Below are 21898 nucleotides of genomic sequence, written 5' to 3'. Positions count from 1 at the left end.
CAATTGTATTTGGATTTATGATGTTGGTACACATATCACATTTATTTTTGAAAATATTATGATGCTTTGTACTGGATACATTTAACCAACACACATTTAATATACAACACAGCACAACATTTGTATTCTTTTTAATTTTGGTTCAGCGCTGGTATTAGGTGTTATTTGTGAGTGCAGCTGTGGGAGTGTAGATTTTGTTGTTTCTTTTTTGTTTGATGCTAAGAACCAAGCACAATTTTTCTACTATTTTGTTTATTGTACACAATATGTACAATATTTTGATACTAGAGAATGTAAATTTACATGCATTCAATGTAGAAATGTAGGAATTCAGAAATGTATTTGTAATTCTGTCATCATATCTGTTGTGTAATAAACAGAGTTTACAAATATTGTAGTGACTACATCTATGGTATTTACCTACTTTCAGAATGACTTGTGAATGAAACTAACCCAGGGAGCTGCTTGCTGGGGACTCAGATCACCCACTCTGAGTCCCCAGCAAGCAGCTCCATGGATGCACCTACTTCACGGATGTCTGGCAAATTGTGCCTAAATGCCTGTTACTACTTAACTCTTGTTAAACCCATATTCATGGACTTTTTATAAGTCACCTGTTAAATTCCCCTTAACTATTCTGTTACGTACCTTACAGCGGAGCCCGAAATGATGAGGGTGGCCTCTTGCACGGTTCCAGGCCAAGCACCCCTGGTGGTGGGTACAGGGAGGGCAAGGGCAAAGAAAGGGTGCAGGTGCCTGCAGGCAGAAGGCTGGAACTTAGAGATACAGGAACCTCTGCTGAGCAGATGTGGAAACTGATCACCGGACTTGTTCAGCGGGAGCCAGATCAGGATCAACTGCAGAATCAGGAACAGGTAGGAGTCGGCAACAGGCTGGCAGCGGGGTGGCGAATCAGAAGGCAAAACCATAGTCAGGAACAGGCAGAGGTTGGCGACAGGCTGGCAGCAGGGTACACAATCAGAAGGCAGAGCCATAATCATAAGTCCAAGCCAAGGTCAGTATTGCGGGCAAGGGCAGATTCAGCAGGCGGGGGAAATCCAAGTGAATGGTCAGAGGATAGCCGGGTTTTCAGGAACAAGGTCAATCAGGCAGAGTAGCAACAGGAACACTGGGACAAGCTGAAGACAATCCAGCATTGATGCTAGGCAGACTCTCTGTTTATATAGGGTGCCGTGTGCCAGGATTCGCGGCAGTGTGCATGCGCGTTAGCACACGCGTACGCATGGAGGTGCCATTGTACATGCCCGCTCTGGATCTCATTTGTCTCTGACTAAAGTTCAACGCATATGCATTGGCATTAGCAGGACAAGGGTTTGCAGCTGTTGCACGGAGACAGGCGCTTGCTGTGTGAGTTCTCTGACATTGCCCCCTCCTTAGGGGCAGCCTGCGGATGCCCATTTGAGCCATCTTTTCTGGATGGGAACGATGAAAGGCCTGTATCAGTCTCTGAGCATGGAGATTGGTCTCAGGTTCCCAGGAATTTTCCTCCGGGCCAAAACCTCTCCACTTGATCAGGTATTGGTTCTGCCCTTGTCGTTTCCTACAATCCAAGATGGCTGCAATCTCGAATTCTTCTTCTCCATCCACCATTATAGCTTCTGGGGGTCCCACTTCACGATCCAGAAAGGGATTCGCTACATCAGGCTTCAGTAGCGAAGCATGAAACACAGGGTGAATCCTAAATGAGTTGGGAAGTTCAGGTTCATACGCTACCGGATTAATCTTCCTCTTGACTGGAAAGGGTCCCAGTCAAGAGGAAGTATCTGGGTCCTAGTTTCCTGGAAGGGCATGCCAGTTTCAGGTTTGCCATTGAAAGCCACACACGGTCACCAGTCTTCAGGTCCAGTTCCCCCCTTCTTCTTTTATCAAAGAATCTTTTACAATTTTCCTCTGCCTTGGAGATGGTTTCTCTCAACACCTGATTGTTGGTAACAAAGAAGTTTAGTCTATCCTGGACAGCTGGCAAAGGAGAGTCCGGCACTAGTGTTGACAAAAAAGGGGGGTGGAAACCATAATTGGAGAAGAAGGGTGACTGGTCTGTGGTAGAGTGGGTGGAATTATTGAGTGCAAATTCCGCCAGAGGCAGCAGTGAGGCCCAATCTTCATGGGTGAAGGAGGAAAAACAATGTAGATACTGCTCCGATGTTTGGTAAATACGTTCAGTCTGCCCGTTGGTCTGGGGATGGTAGGCTGAGGAGAAACTGAGTTGGATACCTAGGGCTTAACACAATGCTTTCCAAAACTTTGACGTGAACTGTACCCCATGATCAGAAACAATGTCACCAGGAATTCCGTGAAGTCTAACAATTTCTTTAATGAACACCCTGGCCGTCTCTGTTGCTGATGGAGTCCCCTTCATGGGGATAAAATGTGCCATCTTAGAAAGATGATCAACCACCACAAAGATGGACGAAAATCCTTCAGAAGGAGCTCAACAATGAAATCCATTGCGATCTTATCCCATGGTCTTTCAGGGATGGGCAGCGGTCTTAGTAACCCCCAAGCCTTGTTGTTACTGTTCTTATTCTTGAGGCAGGTTAAACAAGAACTAACGTAATTCCTGCAATCCTTTGCTAGATTGGGCCACCAGAAATGTCTTTGAACTAAGTTCATAGTCTTGTCTCCCCCAAAAGGACCCGCCAAAGGATAGTCATGGCAGACCTGTAGGATGGTGGTGCGCAGGTCCTGTGGTACAAATATTTTATTTGCCTGCCAGTAAAGCCCATCTCTTTCTTGTAAGTTCCTACCTGGAGGTAGGGAAGTCCTCAGGGATGCCTGACGGATCTGTGACACAAAATCAGATTGGGTTAACAGAAAATTTCCAGCTTGCAGGATAGTATCTGGAGGGGATGAAACTTCGGTCTCTGTGAACATGCGAGATAATGCATCGGGTTTGACATTTTTAGACCCTGGCTGGTAAGTGATATGAAAGTTAAAGCGTGAAAAAAAAGAGCCCATCTCGCTTGTTTGGGTCTGAGGCATTTGGCAGTTCTGAGATATTCTAAATTTTTATGATCCGTGAAGATTGATATTGGGTGTGCTGCTCCCTCCAAGAGGTACCGCCACTCCTCCAAGGCTGATTTTATCGCCAATAGTTCTCGGTCCCCCACATCGTAATTCCTTTTCGATAAACCTAGTTTTTTGGAGAAGAAAGCCACGGGATACATTAAAGACTTAGATCCTTTGCTCTGGGACAGATTGGCCCCTACAGCACTCTCAGAAGTATCCACCTCCAGGATGTACGGCAAAGCAGGATCAGGATGTTTTAATACTGGAGCAGAGGTAAATAATCCTTTTAGCCTGTTGAAAGCAACTTGAGCTGCCTCAGTCCATTGGAAATAGTTTTGTTTCTTTGTGAGCTGTGTAATAGGTGCTATGATACCAGAGAAATTTTTGATAAACTTTCTGTAGAAATTGGAAAACCCGATAAAACGTTGTTCCCCTTTCTTGCCGATTGGAGGTGGCCAAGACATTATAGCCGAGACCTTCTGAGGGTCTATTGCCACACCCCCAGTTGATATTACCAGGCCAAGAAAGTGAATGATCTGACATTCAAATTCACATTTCTCGGCCTAATGCCCCGTACACACGGTCGGACTTTGTTCGGACATTCCGACAACAAACTCCTAGGATTCAAACTTGTCTTGCATACACACGGTCACACAAAGTTGTCGGAAAATCCAATCGTTCTAAACGCGGTGATGTAAAACACGTACGTCGGGACTATAAACGGGGCAGTGGCCAATAGCTTTCATCTCTTTATTTATTTTGAGCATGCGTGGCACTTTGTCCGTCGGATTTGGGTACACACGATCGGAATTTCCGACAACGGATTTTGTTGTCGGAAAATTTTATATCCTGCTCTCAAACTTTGTGTGTCGGAAAATCCGATGGAAAATGTGTGATTGAGCCTACACATGGTCTGAATTTCCGACAACAAGGTCCTATCACACATTTTCCGTCGGAAAATCCGACCATTGTTTACGGGGCATTAGTGTACAGTCGGTTCTGTCTCAGTCTGTAGAGAACTTGCTTCACATGTTTACGGTGTAATTCTAGAGAAATTAAAAATATCAGAATGTCATCCAGATAAACAATCTTGAATAAGTCTAGGAAGTCCCTGAAGATGTTATTAACAAAATGTTGAAAAGTGGCCGATGCGTTACAAAGTCCGAACGGCATAACAAGATATTCAAAGTGACCAAAACGTGTCCATTCATCCCCCTCACTGATTCTGATTAAGTTGTAGGCACCTCGTAAGTCTAGTTTTGTAAATATTTTTGCCGGACGGAGTCTCTGGAAAAGCTCTGGGAGGAGGATAGCGATTTTTATTGTTATTCTATTAAATTCCCTGTAGTCTACCCATGGGTGGAGGGAATGATCTTTTTTCTCGCCGAAAAATATTCCTGCGCCAGCTGGAGAAGAGGAGTGTCGGATGAACCCTTTTCTGAGATTCTAGTTGATGTATTCTTCAAGGACCAGGAGTTCAGGCTCTGAAAGAGGGAAGATCATTACAAAAGGGATTTCTGCCCCTGGCAACAGTTCCATTGGACAATCATAAACCCGGTGAGGGGGAAGAATATCTGCCTTCTGTTTGTCGAACATGTCCAGGAAGTCATGGTATACAGATGGGACGAGTTTCTGGGTTTCAGATACGGATTTCAAGCAGCCGATGACTGGAAGTACTTGGTGGGAGGACTTGAGACAGTTCTGGAGACAATAGAAGGACTGGAAGATCACCTGGCTGGTAACCCAATTAATTTGGGGGTTATGGAATTGCAGCCATGGCATTCCCAGAATGATCGGGAATAATGGGGAAGAGATGACATCCAGGCATAACAGTTCTTGGTGATCTGGTAAAATGTCTGAGGACAAAGGTTGAGTTTCATGGATAATAGGTCCCGATTTGATGCTTGACTCATCAGCTAGCCGTATGGAGAGTCACTGTTTGGGTTGCAGAGGAAAGTTGTGCTGCTGGATGAAATGACGGGACTCCTGATGTGAGGGGGGGCTCCGCCGGGGACTCCTGATGTGAGAGGGGCTCCGCCGGGGACTCCTGATGTGAGGGGGGGGCTCCGCTGGGGACTCCTGATGTGAGGGGGGCTCCTCTGAGGACATCTGATGTAAGGGGGGCTCTGCTGGGGGCACCTGATGCAAGAACGGACTCTGCTGGGACATCTGACGCAAGGACGGACGGCTGGTGGCAGGCGACGTGGCTAGTGACACGCTCAGAGATCCCACTGATTCTGCATTATGGTGAGTTGAATGATTTCATTTTATATTACAATGTAATAATAGAAATAATGCACTTCAATCATCCTGACACCATAACAACAATGGTGCCGGTATGATTGAAGTGCTAACACCAGGTGTTTGGAGTATCTTTATCTGCTGATTGTTAAACTTTCTAGAATACACACATTTTTATTGTGTAGGATCTGGGGCTGCTGTCCCGTCATTTCCCTCTCCCCCTCTCCCCCTCTCCCCCTCTCCCCCTCTAATCCCTCTAATCCCTCTCCCCCTCTCTCCTTCTCCATCCCTCATTCATCTCAGACTCTAACCACACCCGATTGAGCCACGCCCATTTAAGCCACGCCCACTGTGTTGCGTCAACCACGCCCACACTTGTATATTTTTCTTAAGCCACGCCTACAAACAAATGCCCCGCACCCTAACTATTGTACGGCTCCGCCTACAGCCACAAAAGTGTCCAGGTGTACAGGGAGTGCAAGGGCAACAAAAGGGTGCAGGTGCCTGCAGGCAGAAGGCTGGAGCTTGGAGATACAGGAACCTCTGCTGAGATGTGGAAACTGACCACCAGACTTGTTCAGTGGGAGCCAGATCAGGATCAACTGCAGAATCAGAAATAGTTAGAAGTCAGCAACAGGCTGGCAGCGGGGTCCAGAATCAGAAGGCAAAATCGTAGTCAGGAACAGGCAGAGGTTGGCAACAGGCTGGCAGCGGGGTACACAATCAGAAGGCATAGCCGTAATCATAAATCCAAGCCAAGGTCAGTATTGCAGGCAGAAGCAGATTCAGCAGGCAGGGGAAATCCAAGAGAATGGTCAGAGGATAGCCGGGTTTCCAGGAACAAGGTCAGTCAGTCAGAGTAGCAACAGGAACACAGGGACAAGCTGAAGACGATCCAGCATTGATGCTAGGCAGACTCTTTGTTTATATAGGGTGCCGTGCACCAGGATTTGCGGCAGCGTGCGTGCACGCGTGCTTGGAGGTGCCATTGTGAATGCCCGCTCTGGATCTAATTTGTCTCTAAGGTTCCGCGCATGCGCGTTGGCATTAGCGAAACTAGGGGTGGCAGCTGCTGCACGGAGACGGGTGCTTGCTGTGTGAGTTCTCTGACATATTCTCTTCCCCTATGAGCTAATTAGGTTGGTCGGCTTACATTGAGTCTGGCGAAAGCACCGACTTATTTCCTATGTGTATTGCCCTCTTTTAGTGGTCTGGAGCCTCTGCCTCTCCTTGGTGGCCTTCCGAACATGCTGGGGATTTGGACACTACACTGTATTATATACTGTACACCGACTGCACTGTATTAGAAACTGTACACCGGCTGCACTGTATTATATACTGTGTACACCGCTTGAAGTGTATTAGAAACTGTACATACTGTATTGTACTCTGTGTACACAGCCTGCACTGCATTAAAAACTGTACACCGTCCACACTATATTATATACTGTGTACACCACCTGATGTGCATTAGAAACTGTACACCCTGTATTACATACTGTGTACACTGCCTGCACTGTATTAGAAACTGTACACCGGCTGCACTGTATTATATACTGTGTACACCGCTTGAAGTGTATTAGAAACTGTACATACTGTATTGTACTCTGTGTACACAGCCTGCACTGTATTAGAAACTGTACACCATCCACACTATATTATATACTGTATACACCGCCTGAAGTGTATTAGAAACTGTACACACTGTATTACATACTGTGTACACTGCCTGCACTGTATTAGAAACTGTACACAGGCTGCACTGTATTATATACTGTGTACAGCGCTTGAAGTGTATTAGAAACTGTACATACTGTATTGTACTCTGTGTACACAGCCTGCACTGTATTAGAAACTGTACACCGTCCACACTATATTATATACTGTGTACACCACCTGATGTGCATTAGAAACTGTACACCCTGTATTATATACTGTGTACACTGCCTGCACTTTATTAGAAACTGTACACAGGCTGCACTGTATTATATACTGTGTACACTGCTTGAAGTGTATTAGAAACTGTACATACTGTATTGTATACTGTGTACACAGCCTGCAATGTATTAGAAACTGTACACCGTCCGCACTATATTATATACTGTGTACACCACCTGATGTGTATTAGAAACTGTACACACTGTATTATATACTGTGTACACTGCCTGCACTTTATTAGAAACTGTACACAGGCTGCACTGTATTATATACTGTGTACACTGCTTGAAGTGTATTAGAAACTGTACATACTGTATTGTATACTGTGTACACCGCCTGCACTGTATTAGAAAGTGTACACCGCCTGCACTGTATTATATACTGTGTACACCGCCTGCACTGTATTAGAGACTGTACACCGGATGCACTGTATTATATACTGTGTACACTACCTGAAGTTTATTAAAAACTGTACACACTGTATTATATACTGTGTACACAGCCTGAAGTGTATTTGAAACTGTACACACTGTATTATATACTGTGTACACCGCCTGCACTGTATTAGAAACTGTACACCGGCTGCGTTGTATTATATACTGTGTACACCGCCTCAAGTATTTAGAAACTGTACACACTGTATTATATACTGTGTACACCACCTGAAGTGTATTATATACTGTACACCGCCAAATGCACTGTGTATATAGTCTACACTGAATGCACTGAGTACATGCATATATTTATATATATATATATATATATATATATATATATATATATATATATATATATATATATGTATGTATATAATATATATACACTGCCTGCACTGACTGAATATAGAGTCTACACTGAATATATTGTCTACACTAAATGCAGAGTGTATATATAAAGTGGGGACGGAAAGTATTCAGACCCCTTTAAATTTTTCACTCTTTGTTATTTTGCAGCGATTTGCTAAAATCATTAATGTACACGCAGCACCCCATATTGACAGAAAAACACAGAATTGTTGACATTTTTGCAGATTTATTAACCACTTCGCTCCCGCGCTATATCCAAAAGATGGCTACAGCGCGGACGCCAATTGCCGGGAGGCTGTCCCTGGACGTCCTCCTGTTTACTTCCACAATGCGCGCTCCCGCGGATGCGCATTGGGGAAGTTCTGTGCTGGCCGTGTCCCTTGGACACAGCCAGTCATAGATCGCTGTAAACTGCCAATCACAGCGGCCGTTCACAGCGCGATCGGCGGTGCCAATGAGAGATGATCTCATATGTAAACATATGAGATCATCTCTCATCACTGGCTCTCCCTCCTCACACAGAGACAGCGTGTGAGAAGGGAGTGCTAACCGCTGCAGCGTGAGTGTAAAAAAAAAAAAAAGTGAAGTCAGTGTCATCTGTCCCCACTGTCATCTGTCCCCACTGTCATCTGTCCCCACTGTCATCTGTCCCCACTGTCATCTGTCCCCACAGTCATCTGTCCCCACAGTCATCTGTCCCCACTGTCATCCATCTCCACTGCCATCTGTGCCCACTGCCATCTGTGCCCACTGCCATCTGTCCCCAGTGCCATGTATAAGTGCCATCTGTCATCAGTGCCACATATTAGTGCCATCTGTCATCAGTGCCACCTGTCAGTGTCACATGCCATCTGTTATCAGTGTCACGTGTCATCAGTGCCACGTATCAGTGGCATCTGTCATCAGTGTCACGTGCCATCTGTCATCAGTGTCACGTGTCATCAGTGCCACGTATTAGTGCCATCTGTCATCAGTGCCACGTATTAGTGCCATCTGTCATCAGTGCTACGTATTAGTGCCATCTGTCATCAGTGCCACGTGTCATCAGTGCCACGTATTAGTGCCATCTGTCATCAGTGCCACGTGTGATCAGTGCCACATATTAGTGCCATCTGTCATCAGTGCCACGTATTAGTGCCATCTGTCATCAGTGCTACGTATTAGTGCCCTCTGTCATCGGTGCCATGTGTCATCAGTGCCACATATTAGTGCCATCTGTCAGTGCCACGTATTAGTACATCTGTCATCAGTGCCACGTATTAGTGCTATCTGTCATCAGTGCCACATCAGTGTCATCAGTGCCACGTATCAGTGCCATCTGTCATCAGTGCCACATCAGTGTCATCAGTGCCACGTATCAGTGCCATCTGTCATTGGTGCCACGTCAGTGTCACGTGTCATTGTCCTGGTGCTCCAGGGCCTTCAAACATGTAATAGGTAGTCAACAAGTTAGATGTGTAATTTATGCTCCTAGAACACTTGATGGTGCATCTTACTAAATACCTTAGAATGTCTACTTTCAAAAAAGGGGTCATTTGGGGGGTATTTGTACTTTCCTGGCTTGTTCGGGTGGCAAGAACTGAGATAGGCCATCAGTACATCAGGTGTGATCAATTTTTTATGATTTGCACCATAGCTTGTAGACTCTCTATCTTTCACAAAGACCAAATAATATCCACTAATTTGAGTTATTTTTACCAAAGATATGTAGCAGTATAAATTGTGGCCAAAATTTATGAAGAAAAATTAATAATTTGCAAAATTTTACCACAGAAACTAAGAAAAATGCGTTTTTTTTTTCAAAATTTTCGGTCTTTTTTCATTTATAGCACAAAAAATAAAAAACCCAGAGGTGATCAAACACACCAAAAGAAAGCTCTATTTGTATGAAAAAAAGGACAAAAAAATCATTTGGGTACAGTATTACATGACTGAGTAATTGTCATTCAAAGTGTGAGAGCGCTGAAAGCTGAAAGTTGGTCTGGGCAGGAGGGGGGTTTTAGTGCCCAGTAGGCAAGTGGTTAAAAAAGAAAAACTGAAATATCACATGGTCCTAAGTATTTAGACCGTTTGCTGTGACACTCATTTTTAACTCAGGTGATGTCCATTTCTTCTGATCATCCTTGAGATGGTTCTACACCTTCATTTGAGTCCAGCTGTGTTTGATTATACTGCTTGGACTTGATTAGGAAAGCCACACACCTGTCTATATAAGACCTTACAGCTCACAGTGCATGTCAGAGCAAATGAGAATCATGAGGTTAAAGGAACTGCCTGAAGAGCTCAGAGACAGAATTGTGGCAAGGCACAGATCTGGCCAAGGTTACAAAAAATTTCTGCTGCACTTAAGGTTCCTAAGAGCACAGTGGCCTCCATAATCCTTAAATGGAAGATATTTGGGACGAGCAGAACCCTTCCTAGAGCTGGCCGTCTGGCCAAACTGAGCTATCGGGGGAGAAGAGTCTTGGTGAGAGAGGTAAAGAAGAACCCATAGATCACTGTGGCTGAGCTCCAGAGATGCAGTCGGGAGATGGGAGAAAGTTGTGGAAAGTCAACCATCACTGCAGCCCTCCACCAGTCGGGGCTTTATGGCAGAGTGGCCCAACGGAAGCCTCTCCTTAGTGCAAGACACATGAAAGCCTGCCTGAAGTTTGCTAAAAAACACCTGAAGGACTCCAAGATGGTGAGAAATAAGATTTTTTGGTTTGATGAGACCAAGATAGAACTTTTTGGCCTTAATTCTAAGCGGTATGTGTGGAGAAAACCAGACACTGCTCATCACCTGTCCAATACAGTCCCAACAGTGAAGCATGGTGGTGGCAGCATCATGCTGTGGGGGTGTTTTTCAGCTGCAGGGACAGGACGACTGGTTGCAATTGTGTTATATTCTTAATATCTAAATTTTAATTGGCTTTATTAAAAAGAATATGCATTTTCCATATTTGTGTGAATGATAGGACTTTGAGCTAGTGATATCCAGATGACGACTCATTGACTGAAAATGCAGGTCAAGACCCTGTCAGAATTTGATGGATTTTGTAAATAATATATGTATGGGTTGAAAATCTTCCTATGTAACCAATACTTTGTTTGATATATGCGTTTATGTTTTAAATGGTCTGATGTATAGTCTTATAGTCTCTCTCACATATATCCTGTTTCATGTTTAGAGGGTTGGTTAAAGTGAAACAGATGTTAAAGAGGCTTGTATATCTACTCTAGCCCCCACTCTTAGGAAGGAGGAGAAAGGGGAGTGTATGGGAGGGATTTGTGTTTGGGCGCGAATTTGAAAGACTGAGTTCATATATTCAAAGGATAAACAGCCTTCTGTCTCTTTACACACATCTCCTGTTCCAAACTACATATACCTATTCAAGACACAGCTCTCCTATGCACACAGAATTCCTTCCAGGACACAAGAAGTTAATCGGCCATCTTAGAAGAGTAACACAAAGAAAGCACATGTCTAAAGACTTTCAGATCTTTGAAACAAATGAACTATATTTGAATATTTTTTGCATATATGAAACAACACTAATTCTGAATATGAATGTACTATTTTTGTAAGTATTTTCCAAGTTTATGTGTGTACAATAAAACACACGGTTTTTGATTTAAGCTGACTCAAGTAGATATAATTCCAAAATTCGTCTCATGAGAAATCATCATTATTGAAGGCTTTTTATACAATATTAAGCCATTTATTTCAAATTGAGGGAAAGATGAATGTGGCCAAGTACAGGGATATCCTGGACGAAAACCTTCTCCAGAGTGCTCAGGACCTCAGACTGGGCCGAAGGTTTACCTTCCAACAAGACAATGACCCTAAGCACACAGCTAAAATAACAAAGGAGTGGCTTCACAACAATTCCGTGACTGTTCTTGAAAGGCCCAGCCAGAGCCCTGACTTAAACCCAATTGAGCATCTCTGGAGAGACCTAAAAATGGCTGTCCACCAACGTTTACTATCCAACCTGACAGAACTGGAGAGGATCTGCAAGGAGAAATGGCAGAGGATCCCCAAATCCAGGTATGAAAAACTTGTTGCATCTTTGCCAAAAAGACTCATGCTGTATTAGATCAAAAGGGTGCTTCTACTAAATACTGATCAAAGGGTCTGAATACTTAGGACCATGTGATATTTCAGTTTTTCTTTTTTAATAAATCTGCAAAAATGTCAACAATTCTGTGGTTTTTTTTGTCAATATGGGGTGCTGTGTGTACATTAATGAGGAAAAAAAATGAACTTAAATGATTTTAGCTGCAATATAGCAAAGAGTGAAACATTTAAGGGGGTCTGAATACTTTCTGACCCCACTGTGTGTGTGTATATATATATATATATATATATATGTATATGTAGTGGTACCCCCATGGGGGCTGCTGTTTTCTTCATTATAATTTTGCCAATCACTCCGCTTCCGATCCCCCATCGCACGCACACGACACCAGTCAAAGTTCAAGTTTTATCACTCTTTATTCGTGGATTCAATCTGGGATTATTCAGAGATATGAGATACTCCATCAGACCCCACTAAATGAGGGTGTAATCCATAGCCGTATGATGCTTTGATGTTGGACTTCCCTAAGCGATCCTTTCCTGGTTCTATTGCTTCCTCTTCTGCAGCACTCCCAGTTAGGCTTTCCTAATAATTCCCTCTGCCTGACCGATAGATTTCCTTTGGGTGTTGAACTTAAAGCCACAGGCCATCACCGCCTGTTTCCATGACTCCCACGTCAACGCCCATCAGTCTTTGGGAAGTTACTGTAATATGGTTTATACGGTGGTCCGTAGGCTCACAGTATGTCATTCCATTTACTTCTGCACTAGTTTCCCTGGGTTTCACTGACCTGTTCTCTCCCAATCCACAGTCCATGTTTCCCTCACAGAATGCAGATCCCCAGTCTTCTTCCACTTTACTTCTACTTCCTCCTCACTCGTCTGGCACATCCCCGCATGGGAATGTCCAGTTCTGTCTCCAGCACTACATGCTGGCTCCTCCGCAATCCGGGCGCCCGAACTGGACCTCCTGGAACACTCTTCTGGCCCCCTGGCCCCTTTCCTCCTGAGCTCGGGCCCCAGGCCCCTCTCCTCCTGCGCTCGGGCCCCAGGCCCCTCCTGGCTCCTAAAGCATGTGATCTCTCTTTATATAAGAGACCTCCTTTCGACCAAACAAGTTAATGATTGGTCAGGACTAGGGAGGAGCTGAACACCCCCCTGTTCGGTTTGCACCAGAACATGCGAACAGGCAAAAAATTTGTTTGAACACCGTTAAAGTCTATGGGACACGAACATGAATAATCAAAAGTGCTAATTTTAAAGGCTTATATGCAAGTTATTGTCATAAAAAGTGTTTTGGGACCCGGGTCCTCCCCCAGGGGACATGGATCAATGCAAAAAAAAGTTTTAAAAACGTCCGTTTTTTCGGGAGCAGTGATTTTAATAATGCTTAAAGTGAAACAATAAAAGTGAATATTCCTTTAAATTTCATACCTGACGGGTGTCTATAGTATGCCTGTAAAGGGGCGCATGTTTCCCGTGTTTAGAACAGTTTGACAGCAAAATGATATTTCAAAGGAAGAAAAGTCATTTAAATCTACTCGCGACTATTAATGAATTGCCAGTCCGACAATACACATAAAAGTTCATTGATTAAAACGGCATGGGAATTCCCCACAGGGGAACCCCGAACCAAAATTTAAAAAAAAAATGACGTGGGGGGTCCCCCTAAATTCCATACCAGGCCCTTCAGGTCTGGTATGGATATTAAGGGGAACCCCGGCCAAAATTTAAAAAAAAATGGCGTGGGGTCCCCCTCAAAATCCATACCAGACTCTTATCCGAGCACACAACCTGGCAGGCCGCAGGAAACGAGGGGGGGACGAGAGAGCGCCCCCCCTCCTGAACCGTACCAGGCCACATGCCCTCAACATTGGGAGGGTGCTCTGGGGTAGCCCCCAAAACACCTTGTCCCCATGTTGATGGAGACAAGGGCCTCATCCCCACAACTCTTGCCCAGTGGTTCTGGGGGTCTGCGGGCGGGGGGCTTATCGGAATCTGGAAGCCCCCTTTAACAAGGGGACCCCCAGATCCCGGCCATCCCTCCTGTGTGAAATGGTAAGGGGGTACAAAAGTACCCCTACCATTTCACAAAAAAAGTGTCAAAAATGTTAAAAATGACAAGAGACAGTTTTTGACAATTCCTTTATTTACATGCTTCTTCTTTCTTCTATCTTCTTCCTTCTATCTTCCTTCGGTTTCTTCCTCCATCTTCTTCTGGTTCTTCTGGTTCTTCCTCCAGTGTTCTCGGCCGGCATCTTCCTCCGCGGCATCTTCCTTCCCTTCGTCTTCTGGGCCGCTCCGCATCCAGCATGATGGGAGGCTCCCGCTGTGTGACGCTTCTCCTCTTCTAACGGTTCTTAAATACCCCAAAGCACCCTCCCAATGTTGAGGGCATGTGGCCTGGTATGGTTCAGGAGGGGGGGCGCTCTCTCGTCCCCCCCTCTTTTCCTGTGGCCTGCCAGGTTGCGTGCTCAGATAAGGGTCTGGTATGGATTTTTGGGGAGACCCCACGCCATTTTTTAAAAAATTTTGGCGCGGGGTTCCCCCTAAAAGCCATACCAGACCTGGAGGGTCTGGTATAGATTTTGAGGGGGACCCCACGCCATTTTTTTTTTCAATTGTGGCCGGGGTTCCCCTTAATATTCATACCAGACCTGAAGGGCCTGTTATGGAATTTAGGGGGACCCCCACGTCATTTTAAAAAAAAATTTTGGTTCGGGGTTCCCTTGTGGGGAATTCCCATGCCGTATTTATCAATGAACTTTTATGTGTATTGTCGGACCGGCAATTCATTAATAGCCGCGAGTAGTTTTAAATGACTTTTTTTCCTTTGAAATGTCATTTTGCTGTCAGACTGTTCTAAACACGGGAAACATGCGCCCCTTTACAGGCATACTATAGACACCCCCCAGGTACGAAATTTAAAGGGATATTACACTTTTATTGTTTCACTTTAAGCATTATTAAAATCACTGCTCCTGAAAAAATGGCCATTTTTAAAACTTTTTTTTGCATTGATCCATGTCCCTTGGGGCAGGACCCAGGTCCCCACACACTTTTTATGACAATAACTTGCATATAAGCATTTAAAATTAGCACTTTTGATTTCTCCCATAGACTTTTAAAGGGTGTTCCCCGGCTTTCGAATTTGCCGCGAACACCCTAAATTGTTCGCTGTTCAGCGAACTGGCGAACAGCTGATGTTCAAGTCGAGCATGAGTTTGACTCGAACTTGAAGCTCATCCCTAGTCAGGACTCTCACATAAGTTCCCTGCCACTCAGGTCTCAGCCCATCCTCTCCTTCTGGAACAATCCACCATCAGGCAGAGGAGGCGTCTGAACCCAAGTGTAGGTGGCCACACCCCCCACTATTCTGACACTTCCAACCCCAAACCAAAACAACCAGGCCTAGTAAAACACTGCAGGCCTGGCTAAATTTACCTGTAATAACTCCTATGCTACAAATTCTACAATATCCCACCTATCCTTAAGTAGAGGGAGCTACACATATATTATATATATTATATGAAATACACTGCCTGCAATAAATAACCTGCCTAATTTAGCTCATTCTCTCTCTCTCTCCGTCCATGCCAGCACTACACAAGGCCGCTGCTGGAAGCAGGCTTATATAGTGTGGGGCATGGACTTAGTCCCCCTGAGCCATGATTAGCCAAAGACACCCTGCCTTTGGCCAATTATGGCTCCCGCAGCAGAGAGCGCTGTGATTGGCCAAAGCATGCAGGTCAGGTGCATGCTTTGGCCAGTCATCAGACATCAATGCACTGCGATCTCGCAGTGCATTATGGGGCATTCTACGGCGCTCGAATGTCCTGCGAACGCCCCATAATAATGGGTATTCGTCGAACGGGCGAAACATCGGGCTCATCCCTAACTGATGGAAATATGATTCTAAAAGGTGCCAGGGATGCCAAAAGTTTATTGAATTTTGATATGGTATAGTGAAGTTGAGCCTTCAAATATTCCATATTATGAACATCATGGATGCATTTATGAAGGTCGGTTTGAGAGAGTGGCAATTGTTGTTTCCACTTTAATGCTACCGAGCATCTTGCAGTGGTTAGGATATTGCTGATAAATTTGACAGCTGAGTTAGCTGTATTTGGTAGGGGAAGCCCTGAGAGGAAATGGACTGGATCTAAAGGAATTGGGGAACCAAAAAGAGATTCTAGAAGAGCTCCAGTAGATTGCCAAAAGGGATGTATTCTATGGCAACGTGTCCCTACAGACTCATGGCATCTCCAGCAAACAGAAGGTAGTATTTGATTAATAGTTTGTAAGGTTTCAGGCGTGAGATACCAATAAAACTAAATTTTGTATTGGTTTTGTTTATAGAATGTACATAAGGATGTTTTTTTAGCATTAGCCCAGATGTCTTCCCATTCTTCCAGTTCTAGAGGCAGTCCCAAGATGTTCTCCCACTTTAGCATATAGCTATGTTTGGGAAATGGGGTTGTCACGTACCTGGTCAGAGGCATAAACTCCTTCATCTCGGCTTGCAGCCCGTGCATGGTCCCCCCCTCCCCGTAGCAGACATTCCCTCTCCTCCTCCGGTACACTTCTGCAGACTGGCCACACCGACATCTCCACCCCAAGCTCCATGCTGGTGGGCGAAGACAGGCAGTGATGGGGGCTTTGGGCTGACTTCAGCTGCAGCGAGCGGCAATCACCATCATCCAGTGAATAACCTTGTCTGGTGCCGGGATCTCAGCTCACTTCCGCTGTGTGCAGGTGCACTGGTGTGTGCGAGGGAGGAACGATGGCTTTAGAGGTGACAGGAGTGGAACGTGGCGCTGGACAAGGCTGCGCCCTAGGTGGCAGTGTGCCGTAGGCAGCTGCCTAGTTTGCCTAGTGGTAGCAACGGTCCTGCTTGCTTGACGATAAGAGTAGATGAGGCACCAGAGGGAGACCATGCAGCAAATTCAGCAAGGCAGATAACAGACTAGGTGTGCAGATGAAGTGTTGACCGTGCAGAGATATCAGCGAGGAAGGTGACATCCTTGCTGTACTAGTGGATCTTGACAGATGAGTGGAACAGGAAGCGGAGTCAGGAGCCAGAATCAGGGTCATACATAGAAGGTCAGTCAGGAACAGAAGCGTAATCAAGATCAAGCTGAGGGTCATACACAGTAAGCAGGCAGTATGTGAAGTCTGTGTGGAGAATGCAGCAATACAGAAGCACAAGATACAGGGGGCTGATGATCTACCAGCAACTTGTGGGCCAGATTGCTGTCTTTAAATGGGCCACTGTGCGCCAGAATCTGTCACTCTTTGTGTGTGCCATGGCGCACAAGCATGTGCGATTGCGCACACACGGGCGTGCCCCCAAGCACCTGTATACAACGTCTGCATGCATTTCTGTGCACATTAGTGTGACCATGTTGAGTGTTGCCAAATATGTCATATGTTGTTCTGTGGTTCATCCTCTGACAGGCGTGGTGTCAATAGTGATAAACAATCTAAATATCCATAATAGGATGCTGGCGTGTAGGGCCATCAACGCAGATTTTCTCAAATAGAGATAATTTAGAAACTCTAAGTTTGTCAGTAAATGGCTATGCATAATGTTTGATTTGGAAATAGGTGAAATTTCGCTAACACTTTCTAGGTTCCATAAGATATTTAAATTGCATCTCAGCAAAGGTTAAACATTTCCCAGTTGTGGAGTTTATAATGACTCAGAACTGAAGCAGAATAAACCTTTCTCTAACCAAGGATGAGTCATCTGTCTCTTAAGACTAGAAGGAGTGCCTCTGCTTTTAAAAACAGGGCCTAATAAAAGTGTTTAAAGACTGTGCACATTACTTCTTTTTTAAATACTTACACTCAGGGGCAGACTGACCATTCGGGCACTCGGGCACTGCCCGAGGGTCCCATGCCACTAAGGGGCCCCATCAGGGTTGCCAGCCTCAATAAAACCAGGGACAGTATGTAAAAATCTGTATTTTTTAAAAAATCCCAAGATTAAAGCTGCCCCGCCTCTCCAGTACCTTTTCAGTGTGTGTATGTGTATTCTGTGTGTGTATACTGTGTGTGTATATTGTGTGTCTGTGTGTGTATACTGTATGTGTGTGTGTGTATACTGTGTGGCCCCATAATCTTTTGCCTGGGGGCCCCATAATCTCCTATTGCCTGGGGGCCCCATAATCTCCTATTGCCCGGGGGCCCCATAATCTTCTCCTATTGCCCAGGGGCCCCATGAGTTGTCAGTCCACCCCTGCTTACACTCTAATACTGAGTTACTGATTAAAGCTGCATGGTGTGTCTCCTTTTCAACACAACCTCTATAAATACACAGTACACCCAATGGGTTCCACATTTTGCACAGACGAAACTAATACACCTGAAAAAATGTACCGATGATGGTTATTGATGTGCTGTATATTCTGACAAAATCAAGAAAGCTACATGGTGATGCCACCTCCACACAATCAGTCACTCGTGCTTAATATGTTACAGTACAGGGTCAATATATACACTGTCAATTGCAGTATACAACACAATCATACACAGGCAATGCAGCTATTTATATGAGCTTTATTACTTAATAAAAAACAGTCACTGCCTCAAACTGTGTGAAGTGTGTGAAATTAGATTTATTCATTAGATTTCTTACTAGTAAGAAAAAATAATCTAAAACTAAAATGGAATAAAACAACACTTATTGGGAAATTTTCACTGTCAGATCCCATTCCTGCCACCAGAATGTGATGATTATGTTCTCTGTCTCACCCTGCACAGATACTTTCCAGGTTACAGGACAACAATCTAAGCGCCAGCTAACTGGGATTGATCGTACCATTCACAGGGGAGACTTTATACACATGATATGGCGCTGCCCAAAGCTTACTAGATATTGGACAGCGGTCACACAGACTGTATCCGCTGTAGCACAAACACCCATACCATGTACGCCACTGGTGTGCCTCCTGGGATCAGTTGATGCTGAAATGTATCCAAAAAAAAAAAATCTATATAATGGTAACTAGACTATTATACCTGGCCAGGTATAATAGTAACTAGACTATTATACCTGGCCAGGTATAATAGTCTCATAGCACATAGCACTCTACTGGCTGGTGACTAATGTGCCTACAAAGGCCCAGTGGATCGCATATGTGAATTCCCCCCTCCTTAGGGAACAGTTGGCATACCGACACATCGAAATGCGTCCAAAAAATTCAACCTTATATGGCAGAACTGGTTGGACAACCCCAGCCTTGCTCCCCCTCAGCTAATAATGGATAGACTGCTACGGTTATAGACCCTAATACTGTTGATATGATCTCCTCCTGAGCTCTTCTACAATGCATACGCTGTGCAGATGGTAACTCATGTGGTAAAAAGGCCTATAGACAAGCCTGGAGGAAGAAGCCTATTCTTTATATTATATTATTTTATTTTACTTTATCTTATTTTTTCTATTGTTTTGGGTTTTTTGTTGTATTTGTTCTACGTTCTACTAAAAACAAGTTTATATGTGCCTGATAATAGGTAACTGCATCATATGCACATACATGTTGAAACTGTGTACAATTCAGCTGTGGAGGGATATGTTTACCCTATTATTGTAACTCAGTTACCCATTATTCTTGTCAATAAAAAAAGTTTTGATTCAAACTGGGAGTGATCATCTCTGGGGCAGGTTAACTAAGTAGTCAAACCTTCATATGATAGCCACCACCACGTTTTAATGGAAGCAAACACCGCTCACAGTATCTACAGTACTCCTGTGATTCGGACCCTTAAAATCTTGATAGGGTTTGCAAATATATAAAACGAAATATGAAGGGACAGCAGAAACCCCAGATATCAATCCATAAAAATGTCTATAGGAAGCACCCTACTAATATAATAGCATACCATTGCCGGTGAGCTCAACCGGCAAAATGTTGAAACACTATCACTATATACTAGGAATATATAAATGTATACATTCTCCCCGTATACAAAAAATAGGTACTCCCATGTACACACATTAGGCATGGGGACATTTGGTAGAGATGCACCGAAATTTCGGCAGCCGAAACACATCTGCCAAAAACTGTGTTATCTGCATTTTGCCGATAAGAAAAAAGGTGGCGATAATGGCACCGAAAAGGCATGCGATGTTGCTGCAACTTTACAGTGATTTTGCCGCTAATTTTACCATGATTTTACTATGCTTATGGTGTGTTTCATAGGTCATGTGATTTAAAAACTGCATCAAAAACGTAACCAGGGTGCTTTATTGATGCATTATTGATGCGTTCTTGCTGCGTTTTCAATGCATTTCAAATGGGAGGTGCGGTTTTTTAACTGACCAAAAATGCAACAAGCAGAATTTTTAACACCAAAATGGAAGCGCAACAGACCAGTGTGAAGACATACATAGAATTTATAAGGATAGATTTTTCTTAAACTTTTTATGTGCTGTAGGTGCCTATAATGGCCAACAATAAATTCATATTAATTTAAATTCATGATATTAATTAGAGCCCTTGCACACTGGGGCGGGGGGCGGCGTCGGCGGTAAAACGCCGCTATTATTAGCGGCGTTTTACCGTCGGTATGCGGCCGCTAGCGGGGCGGTTTTACCCCCCGCTAGCGGCCGAGAAAGGGTTAAATACCACCGCAAAGCGCCTCTGCAGAGGCGCTTTGCCGGCGGTATAGCCGCGCCGTCCCATTGATTTCAATGGGCAGGAGCGGTAAGGGAGCGGTATACACACCGCTCCTTCACCGCTCCGAAGATGCTGCTGGCAGGACTTTTTTTACCGTCCTGCCAGCGCATCGCTCCAGTGTGCAAGCCCTCGGGGCTTTCACACTGGATACACAGCAGCGGCACTTTTGGGGCGGTTTGCAGGCGCTATTATTAGCGCAATAGCGCCTGCAAACCGCCCCAGTGTGCAAGGGCTCTTAAAAAGGCAAATATAATACAATTTTATATAAAAATATATATATTTTTTAAAAACTGTAATTTTCAGGTTTGGTTTTCGGCCGAGTGCATCCTGCATTTTTCATTTCGGCACCAGAATTTCCATTCTGTGCACCTCTAATATTTGGTCAACACTAATACATAATCTATCATTAAAAACCAGCTAGTTCTGTCAGTGGAAGCTCACCTTATTCCATAGAAACATATATCCCCAAAAAGACAAATGAGCCTCAATAGTGAGATACACTCACCAGTGGGCCACCATTGTGTGTGTTTATGGGGAATATACTGTATTTTCAAGGTGCTTTCTCTATTAATCTGAGTTCTGCCTGTCTGCTGGCCATCTCTTTTCACAACTGGATTCTCTGCCTAATTTATAGCTTCTCCTCTGCTGTTTAGTTTCAATTTCTAAGGATAACACAACCATAGGTCCCAACTATCCCTGATTTTGAGGGACTGTTCCTGATTTGGAACAATGACCCTCTGTCCCTCTTTCCTCCTCATTTGTCCCTCATTTTGGTCTGGTCTATATAGTTGTATATAAAATGCACTACTTATCGTTCAAAAAGTGTTTCACAGTGTTAAACCTTTCATCCAAATTCTAAATTGCTGCATTTATGTCAAAAGCCAATATGAAGGAATAATAGCGGTAAAAAAAAAAAAGCAGTTGTGGGTTTAACACATTTTTTTGTATAATTCTTCTTTAACCGTTTGCCGACCACCCGTCGTAGCTGTATGGCAGCCGCTTTAAGGAGTATAGGGGGTGCGCACATGCGCCTGCCGCGCTAGTGAGGAGCCGATGCGCATGCCCAGGAGCTGCATTATCTGCTGGGCACCCACGATCGCTCCTGATAGAGTCAGAATGAGGATCTGTGTGTGTAAACA

At 44.4% G+C, this 21898-nt stretch overlaps 1 protein-coding gene across 1 annotated transcript in view; it reads right to left on the bottom strand.

The window, feature by feature from the left end:
• Positions 1-4476: 4476 nt before the first annotated feature.
• LOC141116540 (uncharacterized) overlaps positions 4477-21898 on the bottom strand; it is a 132690-nt gene continuing 115268 nt past the window's right edge. Inside the window, exon 5 of the mRNA XM_073608939.1 lies at positions 4477-4886. Coding sequence (XP_073465040.1) covers positions 4477-4886 — 410 coding nt within the window. The remainder of the gene's footprint in view (positions 4887-21898) is intronic.

This window comes from Aquarana catesbeiana, linkage group LG13, assembly GCF_042186555.1.
Source record: "Aquarana catesbeiana isolate 2022-GZ linkage group LG13, ASM4218655v1, whole genome shotgun sequence".
NCBI lineage: Eukaryota > Metazoa > Chordata > Amphibia > Anura > Ranidae > Aquarana > Aquarana catesbeiana.
The sequence above is the reverse complement of the archived record's forward strand: the minus strand, read 5'-3'. Positions and strand labels throughout refer to the sequence as shown.